Here is a 20,418-nt window from a genome sequence, read left to right as displayed (position 1 = left end):
AAAATCAAAAAGCGAGGAAGGGTTAACATGGCTGCAGACGTGTAGGAAGTGAGTGAGATAAATGAAGGGGAAAAATGTGTAAATGACTGAAAATGTTGCGAGAAACACGAATCCTAACTGCAGCTGTAATAATAATGACAAGACTTGGAATGAAGAGCAGTTTTCTGTGCGCAGGGTTTCGTCCAGGTGGAGCTTTTCCCCTCATGTTGCTGTAGTGTTTTGCCTATAAAAGTTACCATGTTTGCACAGTTTTTTTTTTTTTTTTTTTTTCTCTTTCTTTTTCTACCATCGTTTCCAAGAAAGGAGAATAAGTAGCGAGTGCAGGGGGTCTGGATCGAAAGCAGTCTGTGTGCAAATCTGTCCCGCTCCTATGGCCAGCTGGTGTTCGGTCCCTCTCGCTCTCTGTCTTTGCTTTGCATCTCAAGCCGCCGCTTCTGGGTTCGTGAAAATGACAGCGTTTGCTTTGCAAAACTGCGTTCTCCGTCTTGACTCGTCTCCGCGCAAACCTCCGCCTCCCCAGGTGTGGAGGAAGTGCAAGATGCGCCTCTTCACTGTGGCTCAGCTGGACGACAACAGCATCCAGATGAAGAAGGACCTGCAGATGTTCCTTTACCAGCTGCGGCTCGATGCCGAAGTGGAGGTCGTGGAGATGGTGAGCATCCGGACGCTGCTCGTCATGACCGGCGTTGATGTGGAACGTGTCTGTGCATAAAAGCCACGGAGTTCGCCCGCCTTCGCCACGTAACGTGCGGCGTCGGGCCGAGCCGAGTAACGATGCGATGATCTCCGCTTTCTGCCCAGCATGAGCGCGACATCTCGGCCTTCACCTACGAGAAGACCCTGGTGATGGAGCAGCGCTCCCAGATGCTCAAGCAGATGCAGCTGTCGAGGACGGAGCGCGAGAGAGAGGTACCCGTTTGCACGCGGCCGCGTCACGCCGTTACGGAGGAGCCGCTTTCGGTGACGGAAACACGGGCGCGAAACTTTCGCCTCGTTGGCCTAGAGTCTCTAGTGTTTTGCGTTCGGGATGCAGCGCAGTCTCCTCCCGCTCCAAAACTGCACGTAACTGGACATCGGGTCCCGAGGCCTTCTCGCGACGCCCTCAGCGTCTCGCACGCACGTAACCCGACTCGTAGTGTTTGAACCCATAGGGTGTGCCGCACCGCACCTCCGTGCCACGGCACCACCCCGCATACACCGCGCACATCTGGGTCCGGGGTCAGTCGGCGCACTAATGATCCCTCCGAGTCGAAGGGCGGGGGGCCGCTAAGCGCGTGAAAAGGAAACCCTGGAATCATGGATCACGGGCCGTGTTGGTTTGGAACTGACCTTTGGCCTCTCCTGTCTCCCTGCTGACCGCGGGGGCTGGGGGCCACGTGCGCCTCAGATTCAGAGCATCGCGGACGAGTCTCGCAGCTCCATCAAGAGGAAGAACAGACTCGGTAACGAGCTGCAGCTCCCTCTGGACCACACGCGGCAAGGAGAGGTAGCCGAACCAGCCTCCGCGTCCGTCCCTCCGCCGAGAGCTTCCGCCTTTGCGTGACGCTTTCAGAGCCACAGTCGTAGCCATCGCCCGCGCCGGGACTCGCCGTGCGGCCCCTTAGCGCCTCGCTTTGCGCCCTTAACTGCCCCTGAACCCTCGTCCTTACCGCCCGCTGAGCCCTGCCCCGCACCCTGTTTCGTACCCCGTTTCATACCCTAACGCAGCTATCCCTCCCTCCTTAGCGCACAGGTTGACGCACCTTCCCTCTCAGCCGTGCTCCGTAACCACCCCCCCCCCGGACGTTGCTCCGCACACTCCTAAGTATCGTCTCAGCCCTGCTCCCTAAGCGCGCCCCAGCCTCGCCCCCCTCTGCTCCCCTCAACCCGCATCGCAACGCGAGGACGAATGGAGGACAAAGCGTGAGCCCTAAGGGACAAGCGACTGTGGAGCTGAAAACGTCCTGACCCCCCCCCCACCCCCCCGTATGTGCATGCGTCGTCGTAGAGCAGCGCCGTCGTGTCGTCCACTGGACCCTGGAGCCTGGTGCACCGCATGGACTAGTTTCACTGTCCGCCGTCTCTTCCACCCTGGACGCGCACCACTTCCTGTTTGCTTTCGGCCCATTAACCGTTTTGCAGGAATGCCGCTAACCGCACGCGCGCAAAACCCACAGTCGTCACGTTAGCATTTATTTCCTGCTGGTAATGGCATCATTAGAGCGTTTTGCATGTTTGTTTGCAGTTGTACGTTCCAGGGTGTGCGTTTTGCATGTTACCGAGTGGCTGCGCTGCGCCGCTCCGTCCGTTACTCTCCACCACAGTGTGAAGGTACCATCTCTTCTGCTGAATGTTCTGCACACAAGATTCCCTCTTGGGCTCGTTTCTTGTACCAGTCGCTCTAGGTTACGTGTCAAACCCTTCACCCCGGGGGGGGGGGGTTTGTCCCACAGAAAGAAGAGTTCCTCGTTTGCAAAATATCCTTTGCACGAAGGGGGGGGGTGTGGTGGCACAGCGGGTTTGACCTTTTTCTGCTCTCAGGTGGGTCTGGGGTTCGAGTCCCACTTGGGGCGCCTTGCGATGGACTGGCGTCCCATCCTGGGCGTGTCCCCTCCCCCTCCAGCATCGTGTTGCCGGGTTAGGCTCCAGCTCCCCGCGACCCTGCTTGGGACAAGTGGTTGCAAACACTGTGTGTGTGTGTGTGTGTGTGTGTGTGTGTGTGCGTGCGCGCGAAGTCAGGATTGTCAGGTGTTTGTTTTACGAACAACATAATGAAGAATAATTCTTCCGAGTCTTCCTTATATGTTCACCTGAAGTCGGCTCACGACCGGCTACGCTTTGTTCCACTTCCTGCTGCATTTTGAGCGGAGAAAAGCTGCGTTTCCCCTCGCAGGCTGTCTTTCGGCGGACCGCGTGCTCCGGTTCGGTCCGGTCGTGTAGGAGCGCTCGCGGGACTCCCCCGCGCTGACCGGTCCCTCTCCTGCACACGTAGGCCCAGCTCATTCACGACAGGAACACCAAGTCCCACGCGACCCTCAACGACAAGGCCGGCCCCGTCCCTGACCGAGTGCACATGACCTGGACCAAGGAGAAGCTCATCGGCGAGCGGAACCGGCAGCGCGAGGCCAACGTCGGGGTGCGGGACCTCTTCAACATGAAGCCGTAAGTCTGAGAGCAGCCCGTCGCTGCTGGAGGAGCAGCGGGTCTTCCCAAAGGCGCGAAAATGTGACGATGCACGAAAGCCGTCGTGTCGTACGCTCCTTTTGAGGGATTCCGACTCCTGAAACCAGTGTGTAGGAGGCGAACGCCGTGTCCTTTCCAGCCTCGCGTGCCGCCCGAGTCCCCGATCCTCCCCGTCCCTCGGAAAGATACGCCAGGCTGTCTCTCCGACGTCCGCGCTGCCTCTTTCGGGGCTTCTCGGACCCCCTCGTGATGCCGCGATGACGGACGGCACCTCCGGAGGTCGAGACGAGCGTAGCGGCCCAGAGGCGTTCGAAACAGCGTAGGCGCCGAAAGCTTTCGGCAGGGCCCGGAATTCTACAGTGTGCGATGTGTATATGCGTGTGTATATGTATATATGCTTTTGTTCATAGCGCACATTTTCGTACGTGACGTCTAAACCACCGCACCCTCGGTACGAGTGCTGGACTCAAATGCAGACTTGTCTAAACCGCCGTGTGTTGTTTCTGTTCTTGTTTTCCTCTTCTAGAGAGTGGGAGAGTCTGTAAGTCCCTTTTCTCTTTGTCTCAGCGGCGTGTGTGCGTGCGTGTGCGTGCGTGTGCGTGCGTGTGCGTGCGTGTGCGTGCGTGTGTGTGTGTGCATGCGTGTGCGTGCGTGTCTGTGTATACGCACGCACGCAGCTGCTCTGTGCTCTTCCTTCAGTCTACTCAGAGTTTGTCCAGGGCTGCAAGGAAGAGAGACACAGACCGTTTCACTAACAGCACGCCCAGGGAGCTTCGGGAGCAGCCCTAACCCTGACCCTGACCCTGACCCTGACCCTGACCCTAACCCCGAGGAGTGTCCCAGTTGGGTTCGCATGTCGTGATGTCGTGCATTTAGTGCGCGTGGGCTGCGTAACCGGTCTGACCTGGAGAAGGCGCCCAGAGTGTGTTTCGGCTCCATCCCCGCTGCTACCATCATGCTCCATACGCACTCCTGTGAACTCCTGTTCCTGCTCTTCGGAGTAGAAGCGCAGAGTTACCGCTTTTGCTCCACGTCGGATCGAGCGTTTATTAAAAGGCGTCGGAATCCAAATCTATAATTCGATATGGTTCAAGGCCTGGATTCATTAAACTGAAAACCGCTGTTTCGGGTCCAGCGCTGAAGAAGCAGTCTGGAGCCAAAGTCACTTTTGTTTGTGGTTTGTAGGGAAGTCGCTGAAAACTACATCTTTATTAATTTAAAAAAACAAAAAAAAAAACAACAGCTGACTGTTAACGGGTGTTAATTTTCCTGAAAAGAGAACTTTATGGTACCGAATTTCTTAATTGCTCATCATTTCTATCGTGGCATCTTATCGCGTGCGGTCGGCTCACTGCGTACATTTAGCACGACATGTTTAACCTTTGCTGAACCGGGTCGTAAGTCCGATAAAAGATCCGTCGTCGTCCACGTGTTCAGAACGAACTAGAGGATGAGGATCGTGACCCACGTGTCCCTCTCGAAGACCCTTCCGTTCTCCTCTTCGCTTGCCGTTTCGCCGAAGCTCTCGATGCCCGACCGACGGCGCCGATGGTGCTGCATGTCGCAGAACTCGTGATGCTGCATGATGATGACAAGAGCTGCTGAGCTTCGCTAACACACACCGCTCGCGTGGAGCTCCAGGATGCTCACTAACACGCCGCCGCATTTTGTTTTGTCATCTACGGACCTGCCGCTTGCTTCCCCTTATCGAAATTTTGCCAGCTGCTGGCTAGCGGCGCGGTCGCCGCACCGCTACGAGTTTTGATCTCGGCGGAGCTTCTAAGGTACAGGGTCGAGCGCAGCGGCAGGCCCTTGTAGAGCAGCCGGGGAAAAGTCGCAGCCGTAGGCAGGGGAGAAGAAGCGGAGCAGAAGGGTGCCGCTACGGACGTCACCGTTCTGCTCCGCGGACTCTCCGGCCTGCTCTGACACCGTGCCGTGCCGCAGGAACCAGTCCAACGTGCGCAGGATGCACACCGCCGTGGAGCTCAACAAGGCCATCGGCAGCAAGTCCAGAGGAGCCCAGCTGGTCCTGCTCAACATGCCGGGTCCACCCAAAAACAAGGGCGGAGACGAGAACTGTATCCTCTGCCTCGGGTTGAAATGATGCCAGATGTTGTTCCCGCCGCAAGGAGCGCGCTTTGGAGCCGGTGTTCCTTCCTTGACCGCTGCGCCTCAGACATGGAGTTCCTGGAGGTCCTCATGGAGGGGCTGCCCCGGGTCTTGCTGGTGCGGGGAAGCGGGAGGGAGGTCATCACCATCTACTCGTAGCGCTGCCGCTGGAGCGGGTCTGCGGGAAAGCCCTCTCGCGGCCAACCGAGGACGAGGTGCGGCGGTCCCGGAGCCGCCTCTCACCCGGACCGGAGGGCGATGTGTCCCGGCACCCCCGACTTCGACTGTTCTTGTGCAATTCGGGGATCTCGAATCAGTTAGTGTTCGGAGCACGTTTCCATTGTCATTTATGTCGTCTGTGCGTGTGTGTGCGTGTGTGTGTGCGTGTGTGTGTGCGTGTGTGTGTGCAGGCGCACACGGGAGAGCACACGGTGCAGGTACAGATGTGCTCCGCTCTTTCCCTTTTAGTGTAGACCGACTACAAATCCGCTCTGCTTTTTGTTCTTGGTGACGTCTTGAAAAGGTGCACATAGGAGCGCCGGGTGTGTTCGCACTTCTCCTGTTACTCAGACGTCGACATATATAACATTACAAGTACTTTGTAGGACATTAATGTGTACGCTGGGAGGGTAACACTGTCTATTATGATGGCTGCCAACTGGAACGTGCGCGCGTGCACCTGCACGACTACAGGAGCGCAGTGGACAAGCACAGGATGACTTTACTTCGGGTTTTGGACTAACCGGAAACGCGACTTTCCCGCAGACGCTCGTGCATCCGGCGTCAAGAGCTTTGCTTGGGGAAGCGGCACTGAGCGCCGAGTCCGTCTTCCACGGCGTTGCGTTTTCTCTCGCTGACATATCAGAAAGTCGCGCGCGCAGCGCAACCTCGCTGCGTTAAAGAACTCATCCGTTCAGCGTTTGCCCCTCCGGGAATGGAAAGCAACGGGGGCTGCGGTGCTTCTCGCGCTCAGACCGCCGACCGGCGGATCGAGGCGTCGGTGCGCCGAACGTGCGTCCGTTTTCATTTTCCATCCGTTCACCTGGGACGGGAACCGAGGATGAGCGACGCTCAAACTTTAGCTCCTCCCGAAAGGCCGGGACGCTCCGGCACACCCTCGCCTTTGGTTCGGCTTAAAGCGGACGCGTCGTGCGGTGAGGGATCTTCCGGAAGTACGTCTCAAGCGTACAGTATTCGAGCGAATTATTGCTGTGCGGAGGCGGGTTGCGCGCGTCCCTCTGCTCCCCCCCGCGTCCTCGTTTCACCGCACCGGTTACGCGCTTCCGCACTAAGAGGTGGTGGAGACGTCCACCGGGACGGCGAGTCTCACCCGCATCGGAGCGGCCTCCGGGTCCCTTCCGCCGAAGCCGTGAAGTCGGCGCGAACCAGAAGCCGCGTCTTGGACTCGTGACACACCGTTTACGGCGTAGGGTTTGACTTAACGTGTTTCCCGAAAACGATCCCGTCCCGTTCCGTTCGCCCTCATCTCTTTCAACCGCGTTTCCCGGGAAACCCGCTCTAACTACATAGAAGGTATGAGGAGCTCAGCTTCCGGAGTCCACCGGCCGGACGTGGCGCAGATAATGGAAAACGCTGCACGCGTGTGAGTCTGCGCTGTTTAAGCAGCTGTTGCGACCCAGCAGCACCTCATAATAAAGCAGCTGGAGGCGTCTGCCGTGCCGCTTCAGTGGACAGTTAACCCCGAAGCTCCTTTTTCGGGATCCTTCTCGCGTGTCCCGATGTTTGGGGCGGAAACCGTTCGGAAAGAACAGACCGTGTGGATCATTCGCCTGCTGCTCTACTGCTGTTTTTTGCTTTTTTTTTAACCTCTAATTAGATACGGTATATCCTGTATTGTCGTCGTACGAACTGCATAGCAAATGTAACATAATGTACAGCACTTTTTTAGTTTGACTTTATAAACTGTGCTTGTGATTTCACTCTGCATGGCCTCAAACGTGCCAATGAGAATAAAAAGAAGCTGTACAAATGTGTGCTTTTTTGCACCTTTTCTGCTCCATCGGACGTTCTCGCACGCTGCGTATCGTCACCTGGGCGAACTGCGTCGGCTGCTTTCCGACCGAGGACGCGGATCGGGCTCCGGGGCGTCGCTGCCGAAACGCATCGTCCCGCTCGGCGACGTGAGTCTTCTGGCGGCTGGCTGCACGGTAAACGCACGGTAAACACACGGTAAACACATACCTTATGTGGTCCTTTCCGTCGCAGTCGCACGCAGACAGCCGACGTGTCGTCGGTTTCTTCCTCAAAATGTCTTTTCCTGTGTCTCCGACCCGGTCGTCTTGGGCTGGACGGGTTTGTCCGCGGGACAGGAGGGGCCGCATCTCGTCCCGCATGTGGAGAACGTGCTGAACGCGCAGCCCCTTTTCATTACCGTCGTTATTCTATTAAGGATTCGCTGCAGATTTGTGAAAGTACTTTAACTGGACTACGGTAAATGACGAATCCGTCTGTCCGTTGAGGAATTGAAGGTTAAGTCCCGCGTCTCTTTCACCTGCCGGAGGGTGTGCGGAAGTACAAAGCAGGGGGTTCATTGACGGAGCTGTTTGGAGCCTTACGTGCCTAAATATTAGCGCTGTAATTACACGCTCTTTACCCTCGTTGCACCACGCTCCTTGTGATCACGACAGCGAGGACGTCGACGCGTTTTCTTTTTGCTCGCTTTGTTCGCGGTTACGGAGCTGCTTGTTTTCGCCGCTGTTTCCACTGGCGATATGATATATATCCTAAGTTTGGATGTACAAATTGCAGGCGAATCGCGTTTACTTACAAAAAGTTCGGAATGAAGCCCTTCTGCTAGAACTGATTTCCTGGCGTGAATCACGTCAGTTGGCAGTTAAGGTTCGCACACGTATCTCGAATTCTGTGGTGTTTACTTTGAGTAGTGAAATACCGATGAAGTACTTTGAAACGTACCGCACCTGACCACTGATCTTCACAAAGAATACTTTTCGCGCCCAAATATCGCTAAATATTTTGCCGAACTTCTGTCCAAATCCGCCCGTTGAGCGCTTGCTACTTCCAAGGCTCCCTGCGCTCTGAGAGCTTCATTCATGGGCAGTGGGGGGGGGGAGCAACCCAGGGGGGCAGGTGGTGCTGTCACTCCCTGATCATCTCCTCGTAGAGGAGACCAGACGTGCTGCTGCTGCGAGCCGAAAGGCCTCGCTCAAGAGCTGGCTGCCAACAGGCGGCTTCGGAGCAGGAAGAAGGGATGATCCGTTCGGGATGAGCTTCGGCACAGCGGGCCTGGAGGAAGCGCTGCCGATAAGAGCTGCTTTCGGCGTCCTCTCCGGAGCCCCCGTGATCTGCAGGAGCTCGTGGACGCAGCTTCTCGGCGATCCTTCCAGAGGCGGCTTTCCGCAGTCCCGCGCTCTGTGTTTGACACGTCACGCTCTACACACGATGGCACGGCCGTTGCGGCGTACGGCACCTTTCTCCAGGGCTCAAAGTGTGCGACCGAGAGCAGAGGGCGGCGGCGCCCCTGGCTGGAGGAACTCTGCTTTACCACGTGACCGCTGGGTAATTTCTCAAACTGTGGCCTCAAGTGTCAATTTTTATTTTTATTCTTTTAAAGTTTCTCCCTCCTCCAGATGCGTGTGTTTGTTCTCACTTTGCAGTGTTCATCCAGGGCCACAAGAGGCTCTCGCTCTCTGTTCACTTGCCGGTTGAAACACTGCTCTACAGCGAAGGAACTTTCCGGTGTTTCTCGCCACTTTACCGCAGTGTGGGGTCCTCTGTTTTCCAGCGAGCGTCAGGAGCAGCCCGCACTCGGGGGTCGACGGAACGCTTCCACCCGCGTGCTGCGCTGCTGCCTCCTGGGAACCTTTGTGACGCACGTCCCACGCCTCTCATCTTACAGTGCGACTCGGCACCAGCGTGGCACCAGCGTGGCACCAGCGTGGCACCAGCGTCTGTTTGCGCCTCGCGTGTCATGTGCACCCTTCTCATGCTCACACACACTCTTCGCTGCTCCTTGGTTGCTTCCTAGAGCTCAAGCGAGCGTTCCACCGTGCGTTCCGGCGCTTTCCGAGCGTTATTGCGCAGTGCGGCGCGCGAGGAGCGAAAGAAGCCCAGCGGCATCCTTCATCGGTGGGGAGTTCTCCGAAGAGCGGGGCAGATGTTGTCGGTTCGTCTACCGAAAGCCCGGTGAGGGAAACTCCACATTCGGACTGTGAAAAATGCGCAACTTGCTTTATGGAAATGTTTGCCTGAGCTCGAAGGACGGAGTTTCACCCTCACTGGCTCAGTGAAGCAGCTGCAGAGACCTGCAGAAGGTCACTCTGCCTTTCCTCTCTACGGTATGTCTCTCTAGAGATACACATACTCTACATACATATGTAGATGTATTTATATGAGCGGTGTCGCGTAGCTGTGAGAGAAGGACGAAGCCGACTGCTGGGGACGGCCGTGGGACGCGAGTCCAGGGAACGCCGGCAGGGACGTCATCGTCCTTTCGGAGCTTCCGTGTCACAGCTCTTCACCTGAGCTCTCAAACCTCCAGCTCTTCTTCTTACCGTTTCTCCTCGTTGCCGTACTTCTGCTTTCTCAAACCAAGGGCGACACAAAGATGACCGAAGGCTCCTCGAGGACGTCGGTCATTTCGCCCTACTTTCCTTACGCTCTTACTATTCCGTTGAGTCTCCTTCTTCCTTTTCGAGGTGCAACCAGGTCAAATGGCCACGGCAGAGGTGAAAATACAGGTGCCAGGATCCAACTGGGATGGAGCACCACAGTGCAAACACGAATGATGATGGATGACACACGGTAAAACGGCCGTGAGCTTCAGCACGCTTCTGTGGTGTCGACCTCAGGTGACCCATTGAAGTGCAGACGCAGACAGTGCGACACACTCTACACGTGAACAACGCAAGGAACCCTGCAGTTTTCTGGTTCATAATCATATTGGTTCGAGAAAGCGGTGACAAAAGATGGCCTCCGAGCCGTTGTGCATATCGGCAGGGCTGCGCGAGGCACAAAACTCCAGTTGTGATGGCGTAACTAAATACGGGGGGTGGGGGAGTCTAACTGTAGCCACCCCGCTGAACGCCTTTCGCACAACTTTGGAGAAATGTGTCAGTGCTACTAGAAAGTTCCGCTCATGTGCCCATGCTTTTCTCCACCTTTGTACATGTGTTATAAGACACATTTCATATTTTATTTGGTTTATTATACTTGGGGGGCGCAGTGGGTTGGACCGGGTCCTGCTCTCCGGTGCGTCTGGGGTTCGAGTCCCGCTTTGCGACAGACTGGTGTCCCATCCTGGGTGTGTCCCCTCCCCCTCCAGCCCTTCACCCTGTGTTGCCGGATTAGGCTCCGGCTCCCTGCGACCCTGTATGGGATGAGGGGTTGTGTGTGTGTGTGTGTGTGTTATACTTGGAATGATGTCCTTGGTAGACTTCTCAGTGATGTCACTGTGGTCAGTGAGGAGCCCCAGCAGCTGTGGTGGGGATGAGCAGTGAGAGATGACACTGCAGGTGGGCAGAGCAGAAAGGACAAGACTGGTAACACAGTAAGAAATGCAGAAATCCCATAAATAAACTGAGGAATGTGTGTATAGTTTACATTTTAGTCTATCGTGTATTTGATGAATTTGAAAGTGGCCAGAAGCTGAGGAAGACGGGTGCTTCTGGGATGAAGTGAGCAACGAAAACTGCAAAGCACATTGTGCAGGTGAGGATTTTCTTTCCCCAATCATTCTGAATGCACTTTAATTCACACACACACACACTTTCTGAACTGCTCATCCCATACGGGGTCGCAAGGAACCGGAGCCTACCCGGCAACACAGGGTGGAAGGCCAGACACACCCAGGACAGGACGCCAGTCCGCCACAAGGCACCCCAAGCGGGACTCGAACCCCAGACCCACCGGAGAGCAGGACCCGGTCCAACCCACCGCGCCACCGCGCCCCCTCACTTTAATTCAAAATAAAGGAATAAAAGCCTTACGTTACATTCTTAAACTTGTTTTAGCTTTATCTGACGTTTCGACAGGGTTAACCACCAAACAAATCCAGGGATGTTTGTATTATAAGCTATTATTGAATGTGACTGAGTGGTAAACGTCACTCTGGATTTATGAACATATCAGGGTACGGACAGACTTCCGTTGCTCGTCACGTTGGTCAGAGGAAGATCCAGCGGTGCATTTCCTGTGTGTGTGTGTGTGTCTGGATCGCCATGGCGACGAGCGCGAAGCTTGGGCGGTGCGCGTTCGGCCGCCGGAGGGAGCGGAGCCCTGTTTTCACACGGAATCGCTTTGAAGGACACGTAAGACGTCGTCTAAAACCCTCAGGTTTGCCTGACAGCCACGAGCGGAACCAGCAGGCGTCGCAGTGACAATGTTGAGGATGGAACGGCGTTTGTGTTTGCGGTGCACAGCGCTCCTCACGTACCCATGTGCCGTACGTACTGTACGTATAGCGGAACAGCCCAAACAGCACAGCTGCAGTGCACAGTTCAGCAGAAAGTCAGCAGTGAAGCGACAGAAGATGTCTGGAATCCAAGCGGTGTGAAGTGTCGTACTTTCCTCTGACTCTACGGTTAATTTTGTATCTAAGCACCGGAAAGCCGGATGAATCCTTTTGATGACAAAGGGCGTCATTATAATTATGTGTCCCTCTGCCGCGATATTTACAATGGACATTTCCCTCCCCGTGTCTCACAGGAGGTCCTGTTTCGGGTTCTTCCTGCTGGCAAAGTCTCTTCTTGCGACTCGGAACAGCCGGTCGGCGCAACGCACAGGTTTCCAGGGTTGCAGAAGGCCGTCGCCCACAATACGCCTCTGTGTCGGACCGTAATTGCGTCTCCAATTTTGGAACGCTATGCTGTCCCTCGCCTCGCATGGATGGACATTTTCTTCTCAAAGGCTTCCCAAATTTGGCCAACGTTGCGTTTAAAAATTACAGCCGATCGTCTTTGGATGGCCATCAGGATACTTTTTTCTTTTATGGAAAACACACACGTTTATACACCTGAACCTTAAACTCGGTCCATTCTGTTTGTTTGTTTGTTTGTTTGTTTCACTGCGAGCCCATGTGTCGGAAACGGGGGGAACTGGCCTTTCGTGCGGGGCATTTTGAGGCCGTCTAAAAGCACGGTTGCGCTCAAGGGACCCATTGAGTGCGTGATGCTCTGTGGCTCTTTGTGACGAACATGAGGACACTTTAAAGATGAGCACAAACAAATAGCTGCCTGTGCAAAAGGTTGTTTTCCCACTCTGACTCAAAGGGCATTGTTCGGTGTCTGGCACTGCGCTCACATCTTTGTTGCTACTGACCTTTCCCACTTCCCTGAGGCTGGAGACATCCTCTTCTCGCGCCGCACCAAAATCTCCGTGGACAGAGCAACAGAGACAACGCCTGGAGTTTCCTCGGTCCCGGCGGCCCTGTCACGGACCGGAGAAGCTGCTGACGAGAGCCGGGGGGGGTTGCCGTCGATAACGCTGTGCTCTGAGTGCCAGAGGAGCGCTATTTCCTCACTTCGCCCAGTCACCTTGTCGGTTTAGTCGGGGCAGGTCACGATTAAAGAGTTATACAATAAGTAAATATATACAGCATCATCAAAATCAAAGTACGAGATCTTGACGTCCCTGATGCAGCTCTTGACGGCTCTTGTGTGTCACTGCAACACTGTTGTACACCCCTCTCGACAAACTCCTGAAGGCGTAAACCCCCAACAGTCACCCCCCGCCCCTTGTCCACGGACGACGCTGTGGAGCCCATGTCCTACTCCAGCACAGCCATTTACGCCTACAGGGGAGTTGGGGGGGTTCCCTCTCATTCCAGCATGTTCACGGAGGTTTCCCGCAGAGGTCGGAGGTCAAACTTCACTTCCCAACATGCCAGGTGTCTCTCTCTTGTTAGTCAGTCTGATACTTGTGCTCTCGTTCTGGCGTGTCCTTCTACATTGTGTCCCAGGCTGGCAGATCATTGTCCAACTTCTAAAAAATCTCTTGCCCGAATAATCAATGGACCCATGTGTTACAGGTGGCTGCAGAGCTGAAAAAAAATGTTGTTCTTGTTACAGTGAACCACAGCTGTAGGAAAATAAATTATAATTACAGACCTACAGTGCTATGAAGAAGCATTTGCCCCCTTCCTGATTTCCTTTATTATTGAATATTTCCAACAATTAATATTTTCCGGTATTCAAATAAATCTAATAATACCGTCACGCGGAACCGAGGACGCGGGGACGGCTGGACCCAAGTGCAGGATCGTTCGTCAGCAACCGAGGGGTCAGCCGAGTTCTCGTTGTTGGGGACGGGCAAAGAGTCGGTCGGTCGGCGGTCAGAGTGGGAGCGAGGATCCAGGGACGTAGTCAGGGGACGAAGCGAATAGGAGCTAGGGACGAAGAAGAACGGGACATAGGGGCAAATGGGACGGGTGTCTTAGTGAGATTCCGCAAGCGCAAAGGGACCGAGGAGGGTCTTTTAAAGGTAAGTGCTCTGATTGCCGCCGGGTGCCTGATCGGTGTCAGGTGCTGTCGATTGTGGTGCGGCCGTGGACGTGACAATTACACAAAATAGCACCTGAGTGAACAAATGACACATCATCTTTCTTTCATTTTTCCAATGAACCAAGTTAAATAACACTGACACTCTGGAAAAAGTCATTGTCCCCGTATCTTTAATAACTGGCTGCACCACTTTTATAATTCAATATCAGTACTTTACATTTCTCTGGAGGGATTTTAACCCACTCTTTATGTCATTTAGAAACATGGACTTACATTTACATTTATTTGCTTACTCGTTAGCTCTAGCTTGACTTGCTTTAGTGCTTTGCATCACTTGTTTGCTTTATGACCCAACTACACTTCAGCTTCAGCTCATAAATAGATGATTGGATATTCTGGATACTTGCTTTCAGAATTTTCTGATGCACAGCAATGTTCACAGCTCCCTGGGCTGTGGCAAGTCGCCCAAGTCCCCTAGGCAGCAAAGCACACCCACATAATGACACTACCACCACCATGTCTGCCTGTTGCTATCGTGTTTCTACTGAGGAGTGCTGTGTTTGCTCTGTAATAGTGGGATCATGTCATCCAGAAAGCTCCACTTTGGAGTCATCTGTCCATAGAACAGTCTCCTAAAAGGCTTGGGGATCCTCCAGGTCCTCTTTGGCAAATGAGCTTTTGTCATCTTCTTGGATAGCAGTGATTTCTGATTTGCTCCTCTCCCATGAAGCATACCCCGCATCTTTATGATTGTGGAGCTGTCGTGCACACAGGGGCAGCAGACAGGAGGTAGGACCCAAGTCCGGGATCTTTTATTCATTGTCCAAAGGTCAAGGCAAGAATCATGGTCTGGGGCTGGCGTGGGTCAAAGAATCAAGGAGCGAACCGAAGAATCGGGGACGGTGGAGCAACCTGGTCTCAAGCTCTGCGTTTGCTGTATTGGACCTGTCACTCCAAAAACAAAGTTTACATGTTTACAGTTCCAATGCCCCAGGAAGCAATTCTTCATTAACATTCACTATTTTCACGTGTATAGTGCCTAAACTTCCCTTTTCTACAAGCTGGTTGGTTAAGAAGACTTTAAAGCTTTGCCTCAACAAATAAGAGCAATTGCTGATCCTTCAACACATTCCTGTGATGTTCCCAGAATGCTGATACCATACTTGTTAACTCTTACAATCAGCACTGTGTTGTACTGCTCCTCTGCTACAACCCACAAGATTCCTGGCTTTTACCTGGGGGGTATTGGGCTCATGTGACATGGTTTAGTCTGTGTCATCTTCTAATGTTTTCCAAGGCAGCGGAACAATACTGTGCCACACAAAGGACAGGGTGGGCCTTGTCTGTTGCGGGTGATAGCTCTTGAGCGGATAGGATCCTTTGCCCACACGCAATCTTTCCTGTGAGACGGTGTAAACAAATTGCGCATAAGATCACTGGGTTCTACACTTAGGTGAGAAAATTATTATTTTTTTTTTTTTTTTTTTTTTTTATAGAGCACTCTTCTCACGCAGTGACACAGAGCACTTTAACACAGACATAGGGCAAGAAAACCAGATACAAACAAAGAGGACGGTCAACTAATGGCTACCATAATGAAGAACTTAATGCAGAATAACACCGAACTGAAAAGTGAGCATGTGCTGGTGCGTGTGTTGGTGTGTGTGCTGAACGAACACGCCAGCAATGAGCGTTACTGTTTCAGATTGGTGTCCTCTGGGAGCAAGACAGCTTTGGGATCGAGAGCTTAATAGCAGGGCTGAATCTTTTCACTTAAACAACTATTCCCCTTTAGACTTTGCCACAAACACGGTGGTGGGAGTGCAATTGCGTGGGTATGCTTTGCTGCCTCAGGTCCAACTATTATGACTTGTCATAATCAAAGGAGCCAAGAACTTTGCTCCCTGTCACTCACATGGAGCAGCTTGTCTTTCGGGGCATCTGCTCGCCAACAGAGGAAAAGGCATCTTGTGTATGTTTGGCATGCGAGTGCCTCTACATGCTTTCCTTCACAGTCCACAAATCACTTAATGGGTATGCGCTAATTACAAATGGCTGTTTTTGAAATGCGGAGGTGCGGATATGTCTGGCCTTCTAGATTTCCTGCCCCTGTACGCCCCGGCTGCCCAAGGCACAATGTACGGCACGCTCCCGTCGCTCCTTCCGTTTGGGAACTTCCCAGTGGCCCGATTGCCATCTCAGTGAGCGCCTTGGGGGTTTAGCCTTGTCTTTACCGCTTTCGTGCCGATATTGTCGTGTCACCAGCTGCACAATCGGGAAAAACAAACACTTTCACCCACATTTATGGGTCAGAATGTAATTATAATGTTTACCCTTCTGGTTGTTGCTCATCATTGTTCAGACACAACACATTTTCACTTATTTATATGTATTGAAACTAGAAATATGGCACAAAAATAATATTTTAACAAAGTAAATAATTATTTCACACATAATTATCACACCATGCTGCAAGAAGACAGAAGTAAAACGGTTACCTTGATAATTTGCCTTGGACAGCAGCTGTAGCTTACAGTCATTTATCCAGTGGTCATTGCTGTAAAAACTGGCCCTAAACCTGTTTGTTGCCTTGCATTGATGATGCTGTCTCTCAGTTGGTGAATTGTTTTAAATTGTTGCGTTACCGATTAACTTAATGATGCCTAGGGTTTTTTTCACCTTGTGCTGGCCTATATTAATTAATGTAATTCTACCTAAATATCATGATCTTTCAACTGTCTCCCGTCTTCTGCGTTTTTTCCAAAAACATGCTCTTACTCCTCACTGCTTTTAAAACTCACACTGTCACAGTCCTGACTCTCTTTCCCCAAATGCACATGTAAATTCTGCCACTAACCCTTGGCTTCAGAAGCATACCTTTAATACTGTCTGTAGCGCAGAAGCATGATGAATCCCTGCAGTGATGTAGCTGTTGCATTTAGTCATTTACCTGACCCTTTTCTCCAAAAACACTTACATTATTTACCACTTTATACACCTCAGTAGCTTTACTGCAGCAATTTAGGGTAAATGCCTTGCTTATGGCTACTACAGCTTGAGGTGGGATTTGACCCTGTGACTTCTGGTTACAAAGGCAGCAGTTTTAACTGGTACTACCAGCTATGAAGCTTTTATGACCTTCCGTGTGGTTTCTGGGAGGTTGTTTGTGAACCCTATTTACTCTTTTTGGCTTACTCTTCCCAGGCTATGCTGTAGGACCTTCCATTTCCCTGGACTCGTATGCTGTGTGATGCTGAGGACATTTACGTTTCAGGGTAAATAGCATGGAGAGCTGAAAGACCACCTGGTTTTGGGGGGATTGTTGGTGGAGGGCTCGAGAGCTGAAATCAGCCTGGGATGGTTTGAGCTTCGTTCAGAATGGCAGTAAACCTCCTCCTCATCATGACACTGCCTGGGCTTTCTGTAACCATAAGCAGCAAATCACTGGCTCTTACACCATGGTTAGTGCACTCTGTGTGGAGAACTGGAACTCAGCCTCAGCAGGAAGTTTGCATTGCTCTGCCTCTTTCAATTTGAGATGTAAGAGCTGACTAGCTGCTGTGGCCATAGGAGGGATGAAAAAATTGGTTGAATGTCTTGCAGTTGCCATGACAACACAATGCTTTCGCTGGCTTACCTCATTCTTGTTCCGTGCTTTGCTCCAATGAGTTTGGGAGAGACGTGGCAGCAGACTTTTTGGCTTGAATGGAGACCATTCAGCTTGAGAGGCCGAGTTCTGAAAAGCACAGCACGTACCACAAGCATGTTGTAAAAATGTCTTCACTTGTTCCATTTTGTAATGAATGGCTGAATGGCTGACTGAACTGCACTCATCATACCACAGCCAGTCATTAGTCTTCTATGTGCAGCAAGAGGGTAGGTACTTCAGTGTTTACATGTAACTGTTTTATCATTAGCAATTTACTAACAACAGCTGATATATTGTGTCCTATGGTGTATATTATGTTGTCCTGTCCTCATTATCTTAATAGTGTTACCTCAGTAAGTATAGTTTATTTGTTCACCCTTGATGCAGGAGAGACTTCTTATAGCAAGGTAGGAAGTTTGACAAATAAATAGGATTTAAATATGCAAACTACACTAACTACATGAAATATACCAATATACCTGTAGCTAAATAAAGTATTAAAAGCACTCAAGTGAATACTTTTAAATTGGGACTTTCAATTAATGTCAAGGAAAGACTTGGCTCCGAATGAAGACACACCCGTGTATAGGGAGAGGCCATGAAGCTGTTTATAGAATCGAACCCTATCCGCCGCTGTTTGTTAAAACTCTTGTTGCATCACTTCAGTTCACATATTTCCATCAAGTTTCTTAAAAACCATTCAGAAATACTTCTCTAATATTTTCTTTAAGTTCAGAATAAAGTTTTTAGTTTAAATGTGACTGTGGTCATCTTGCACCCAGTGCGATGAGCTGAGCCAATGTGTCCCACATTGCAGAGCAGCAGAAACAGTCAGAGCCACTGTATCCGTGCAAATCCACCTCTGCGGTCGAGCCACGGCCTCCCACAGCTAGCATTCCTCACGAGTCGCACACGATGGATGGTTCACAGGAAAGCAAACTGCAGCAAAACGACACAAACCGTTCCCTCGCTCGCCCTCGAAGCCAACTTTTGACAGTGTGTGGACGCAGGTCCCGGGGCCTTGGCCTTTCCCACCTGGTCAGTGTTCAATCCCCTTCGACCTGTCGCGATCAGTTCAGAGGAGCCTGTCGTTTCACCGGTACAGGACTGTACAATATTGCACAGGTCCTTCTGCTGGTGCTGATTAAACAAGTACATGATCTTGGATTTGAAGAGCCGGTCCAAGCTACATTAAGGTTGTCACATTCCTCAGCTCAAGGGGAAAGTTTATTTGTGACCCATAAAATCCCGAAATATAAAATAATAATAATAAGACTGTTCTGTGACATATCTGTCTCAAAGGAGGCAATCGAGAAACCAAAGAGGTTTGCTCAGAATGTGCTGTGGACTTGTCCCAGGTGTGAACCGCAGTGTATGTACATTCGCAGATACAAGAGCTGATGGTGCACGGAGGCGCTTGCTCTGCTGTGTCCTGACCTGCATGTTCCTGTCACCCTCCCCATCGTGAGACAAAGGGCAGCAAGAGCGCTGCGTTGGTTGTCCTCTTGCCTTTCTTCAGCTCCTCTCTCGAAAAACTCTTCCACGTCTTTCTGATAAATATGCACAATAAAAATGGGTGTTACAAGCCGCAGCTTTTACTGATATACTGTTAGCCCTATTGAGACGGAACACCTAATCAGCCCTTTAAGCTCTCATGATGGAATAGAGCCTTTTGCTTCTATCTGACTGTTATTTGTCCTCCCGCTGCTCAGAAACCCAACAAAGAGCCAAGAGGTCCATTCAACATTCAATCTATGTACATTTACATTTATTCATTTGGCAGATGCTTTTCTCCAAAGCGACGTACATCTCAGAGAATACAATTTGTGCATTAAGAGAAAGAGACATGTGATTCTTAAGTGAACCTAGTTAGCTTCTTTCCACATTATGCACCGATGTTCATCACATGAGTAGGTGCATAAAACTCCAAATACACAATTCCTGATCACCTTCCAACAATTTTTTTTTTTAAAGGTACACACACACACACACACACACACACACACACACACACACACACACACACACACAGTGTTTGCAACCACTTGTCCTAAGCGGGGTCGTGGTGAACCGGAGCCTAACCTGGCAATGCAGGGCACAAGGCCGAGGGGGGAGGGGACATAGCCAGGACGAGACACCAGTCTGCCGCAAGACATCCCGAGCTGGGCTCAAACCCCAGACCCACCATAGAGCAGGCCCTGCGTCAAACCTGCTGCACCACCACGCCCCCCCAGTACCCAAACATTTACATGTAATACAGGAGTAGCGGCTGTGTAAAGGCTTATCTGGGCATGATCATAAAGTTACGGTGCATGAACATTTACACCATACACGAGTTTGAGAGATGATGGGCAAAGTAAGTCCAGAAGAGGTTAGTTTTCAGACCCTTCTTAAATGTGGACAGAGTTTCAGCAGTTCTGAGTGAGAGGGGCAGGTCACTCCACCACAACGGAGCCAGAACTGAGGACCTCCATGCTTTACCTTTCATGCGTGAAGTACAGTATACAGTATACTTATCATGTTTCAAACAGCAAGCCAATAGGCAAGACTTAGGTGTGGGTGCTTTTATTCAGGGCTAGGCAGGAGAATAGTCGGGGGCAGGCAGAGGTCGGTCGATTGTCGTTCTTCGTTACAGGGGGCACGCTGAAGCCAGAGTCAAGAAGACGTGGGCAAAAGGTCGAGGAGTTGAGGCTTACGGACACCCCAAGCCTGTTCCAGAAGGTCTGCCATACCTGTGAGGTGAACTGCGGGCCCCGGTCAGAGACGATGTCCTCTGGGAGTTTGAAGAAGCGAAACACGTGCTGAAATGGAGCTTTGGCTGTTTCCAGAGCCATAGGCAGCTTGGGCAAAGGAATCAGATGGTAGGCCTTGGAGAATCGATCGATCAGGGTGAGAACCGTGGTCTTACTTTCCGATGGGGGAAGGTCAACCAGGAAGTCCCCAGCCACGTGGATCAGGGATGAGAGGGCACTGGTAGGGGTTCCAACATTCCAGCAGCTTTTGGGTTGGGGTCTTCAGCTG

General features: G+C 52.0%; 1 protein-coding gene across 5 annotated transcripts in view; it reads left to right on the top strand.

Annotated features, from left to right (window-relative positions):
• Positions 1-8,399, top strand: part of LOC108934026 (solute carrier family 12 member 7-like) — a 42,407-nt gene extending 34,008 nt beyond the window's left edge. Inside the window, exons 20-26 of one of the 5 annotated variants that reach the window (XM_029253291.1) lie at positions 521-652; positions 802-909; positions 1,388-1,486; positions 2,972-3,141; positions 3,689-3,703; positions 5,107-5,240; positions 5,339-8,399. In XM_029253291.1, the coding sequence (XP_029109124.1) occupies positions 521-652; positions 802-909; positions 1,388-1,486; positions 2,972-3,141; positions 3,689-3,703; positions 5,107-5,240; positions 5,339-5,430 (750 nt within the window). In that variant the 3' untranslated portion in view covers positions 5,431-8,399. The remainder of the gene's footprint in view (positions 1-520; positions 653-801; positions 910-1,387; positions 1,487-2,971; positions 3,142-3,688; positions 3,704-5,106; positions 5,241-5,338) is intronic. The other 4 variants (XM_029253293.1, XM_029253294.1, XM_029253292.1 and 1 more) reach the window with 4 other exon arrangements.
• Positions 8,400-20,418: the final 12,019 nt, after the last annotated feature.

Source organism: Scleropages formosus, chromosome 7, assembly GCF_900964775.1.
Source record: "Scleropages formosus chromosome 7, fSclFor1.1, whole genome shotgun sequence".
Lineage (NCBI taxonomy): Eukaryota > Metazoa > Chordata > Actinopteri > Osteoglossiformes > Osteoglossidae > Scleropages > Scleropages formosus.
Note: the sequence above shows the minus strand (reverse complement) of the source record. Positions and strands in the feature narration are given on the sequence as shown.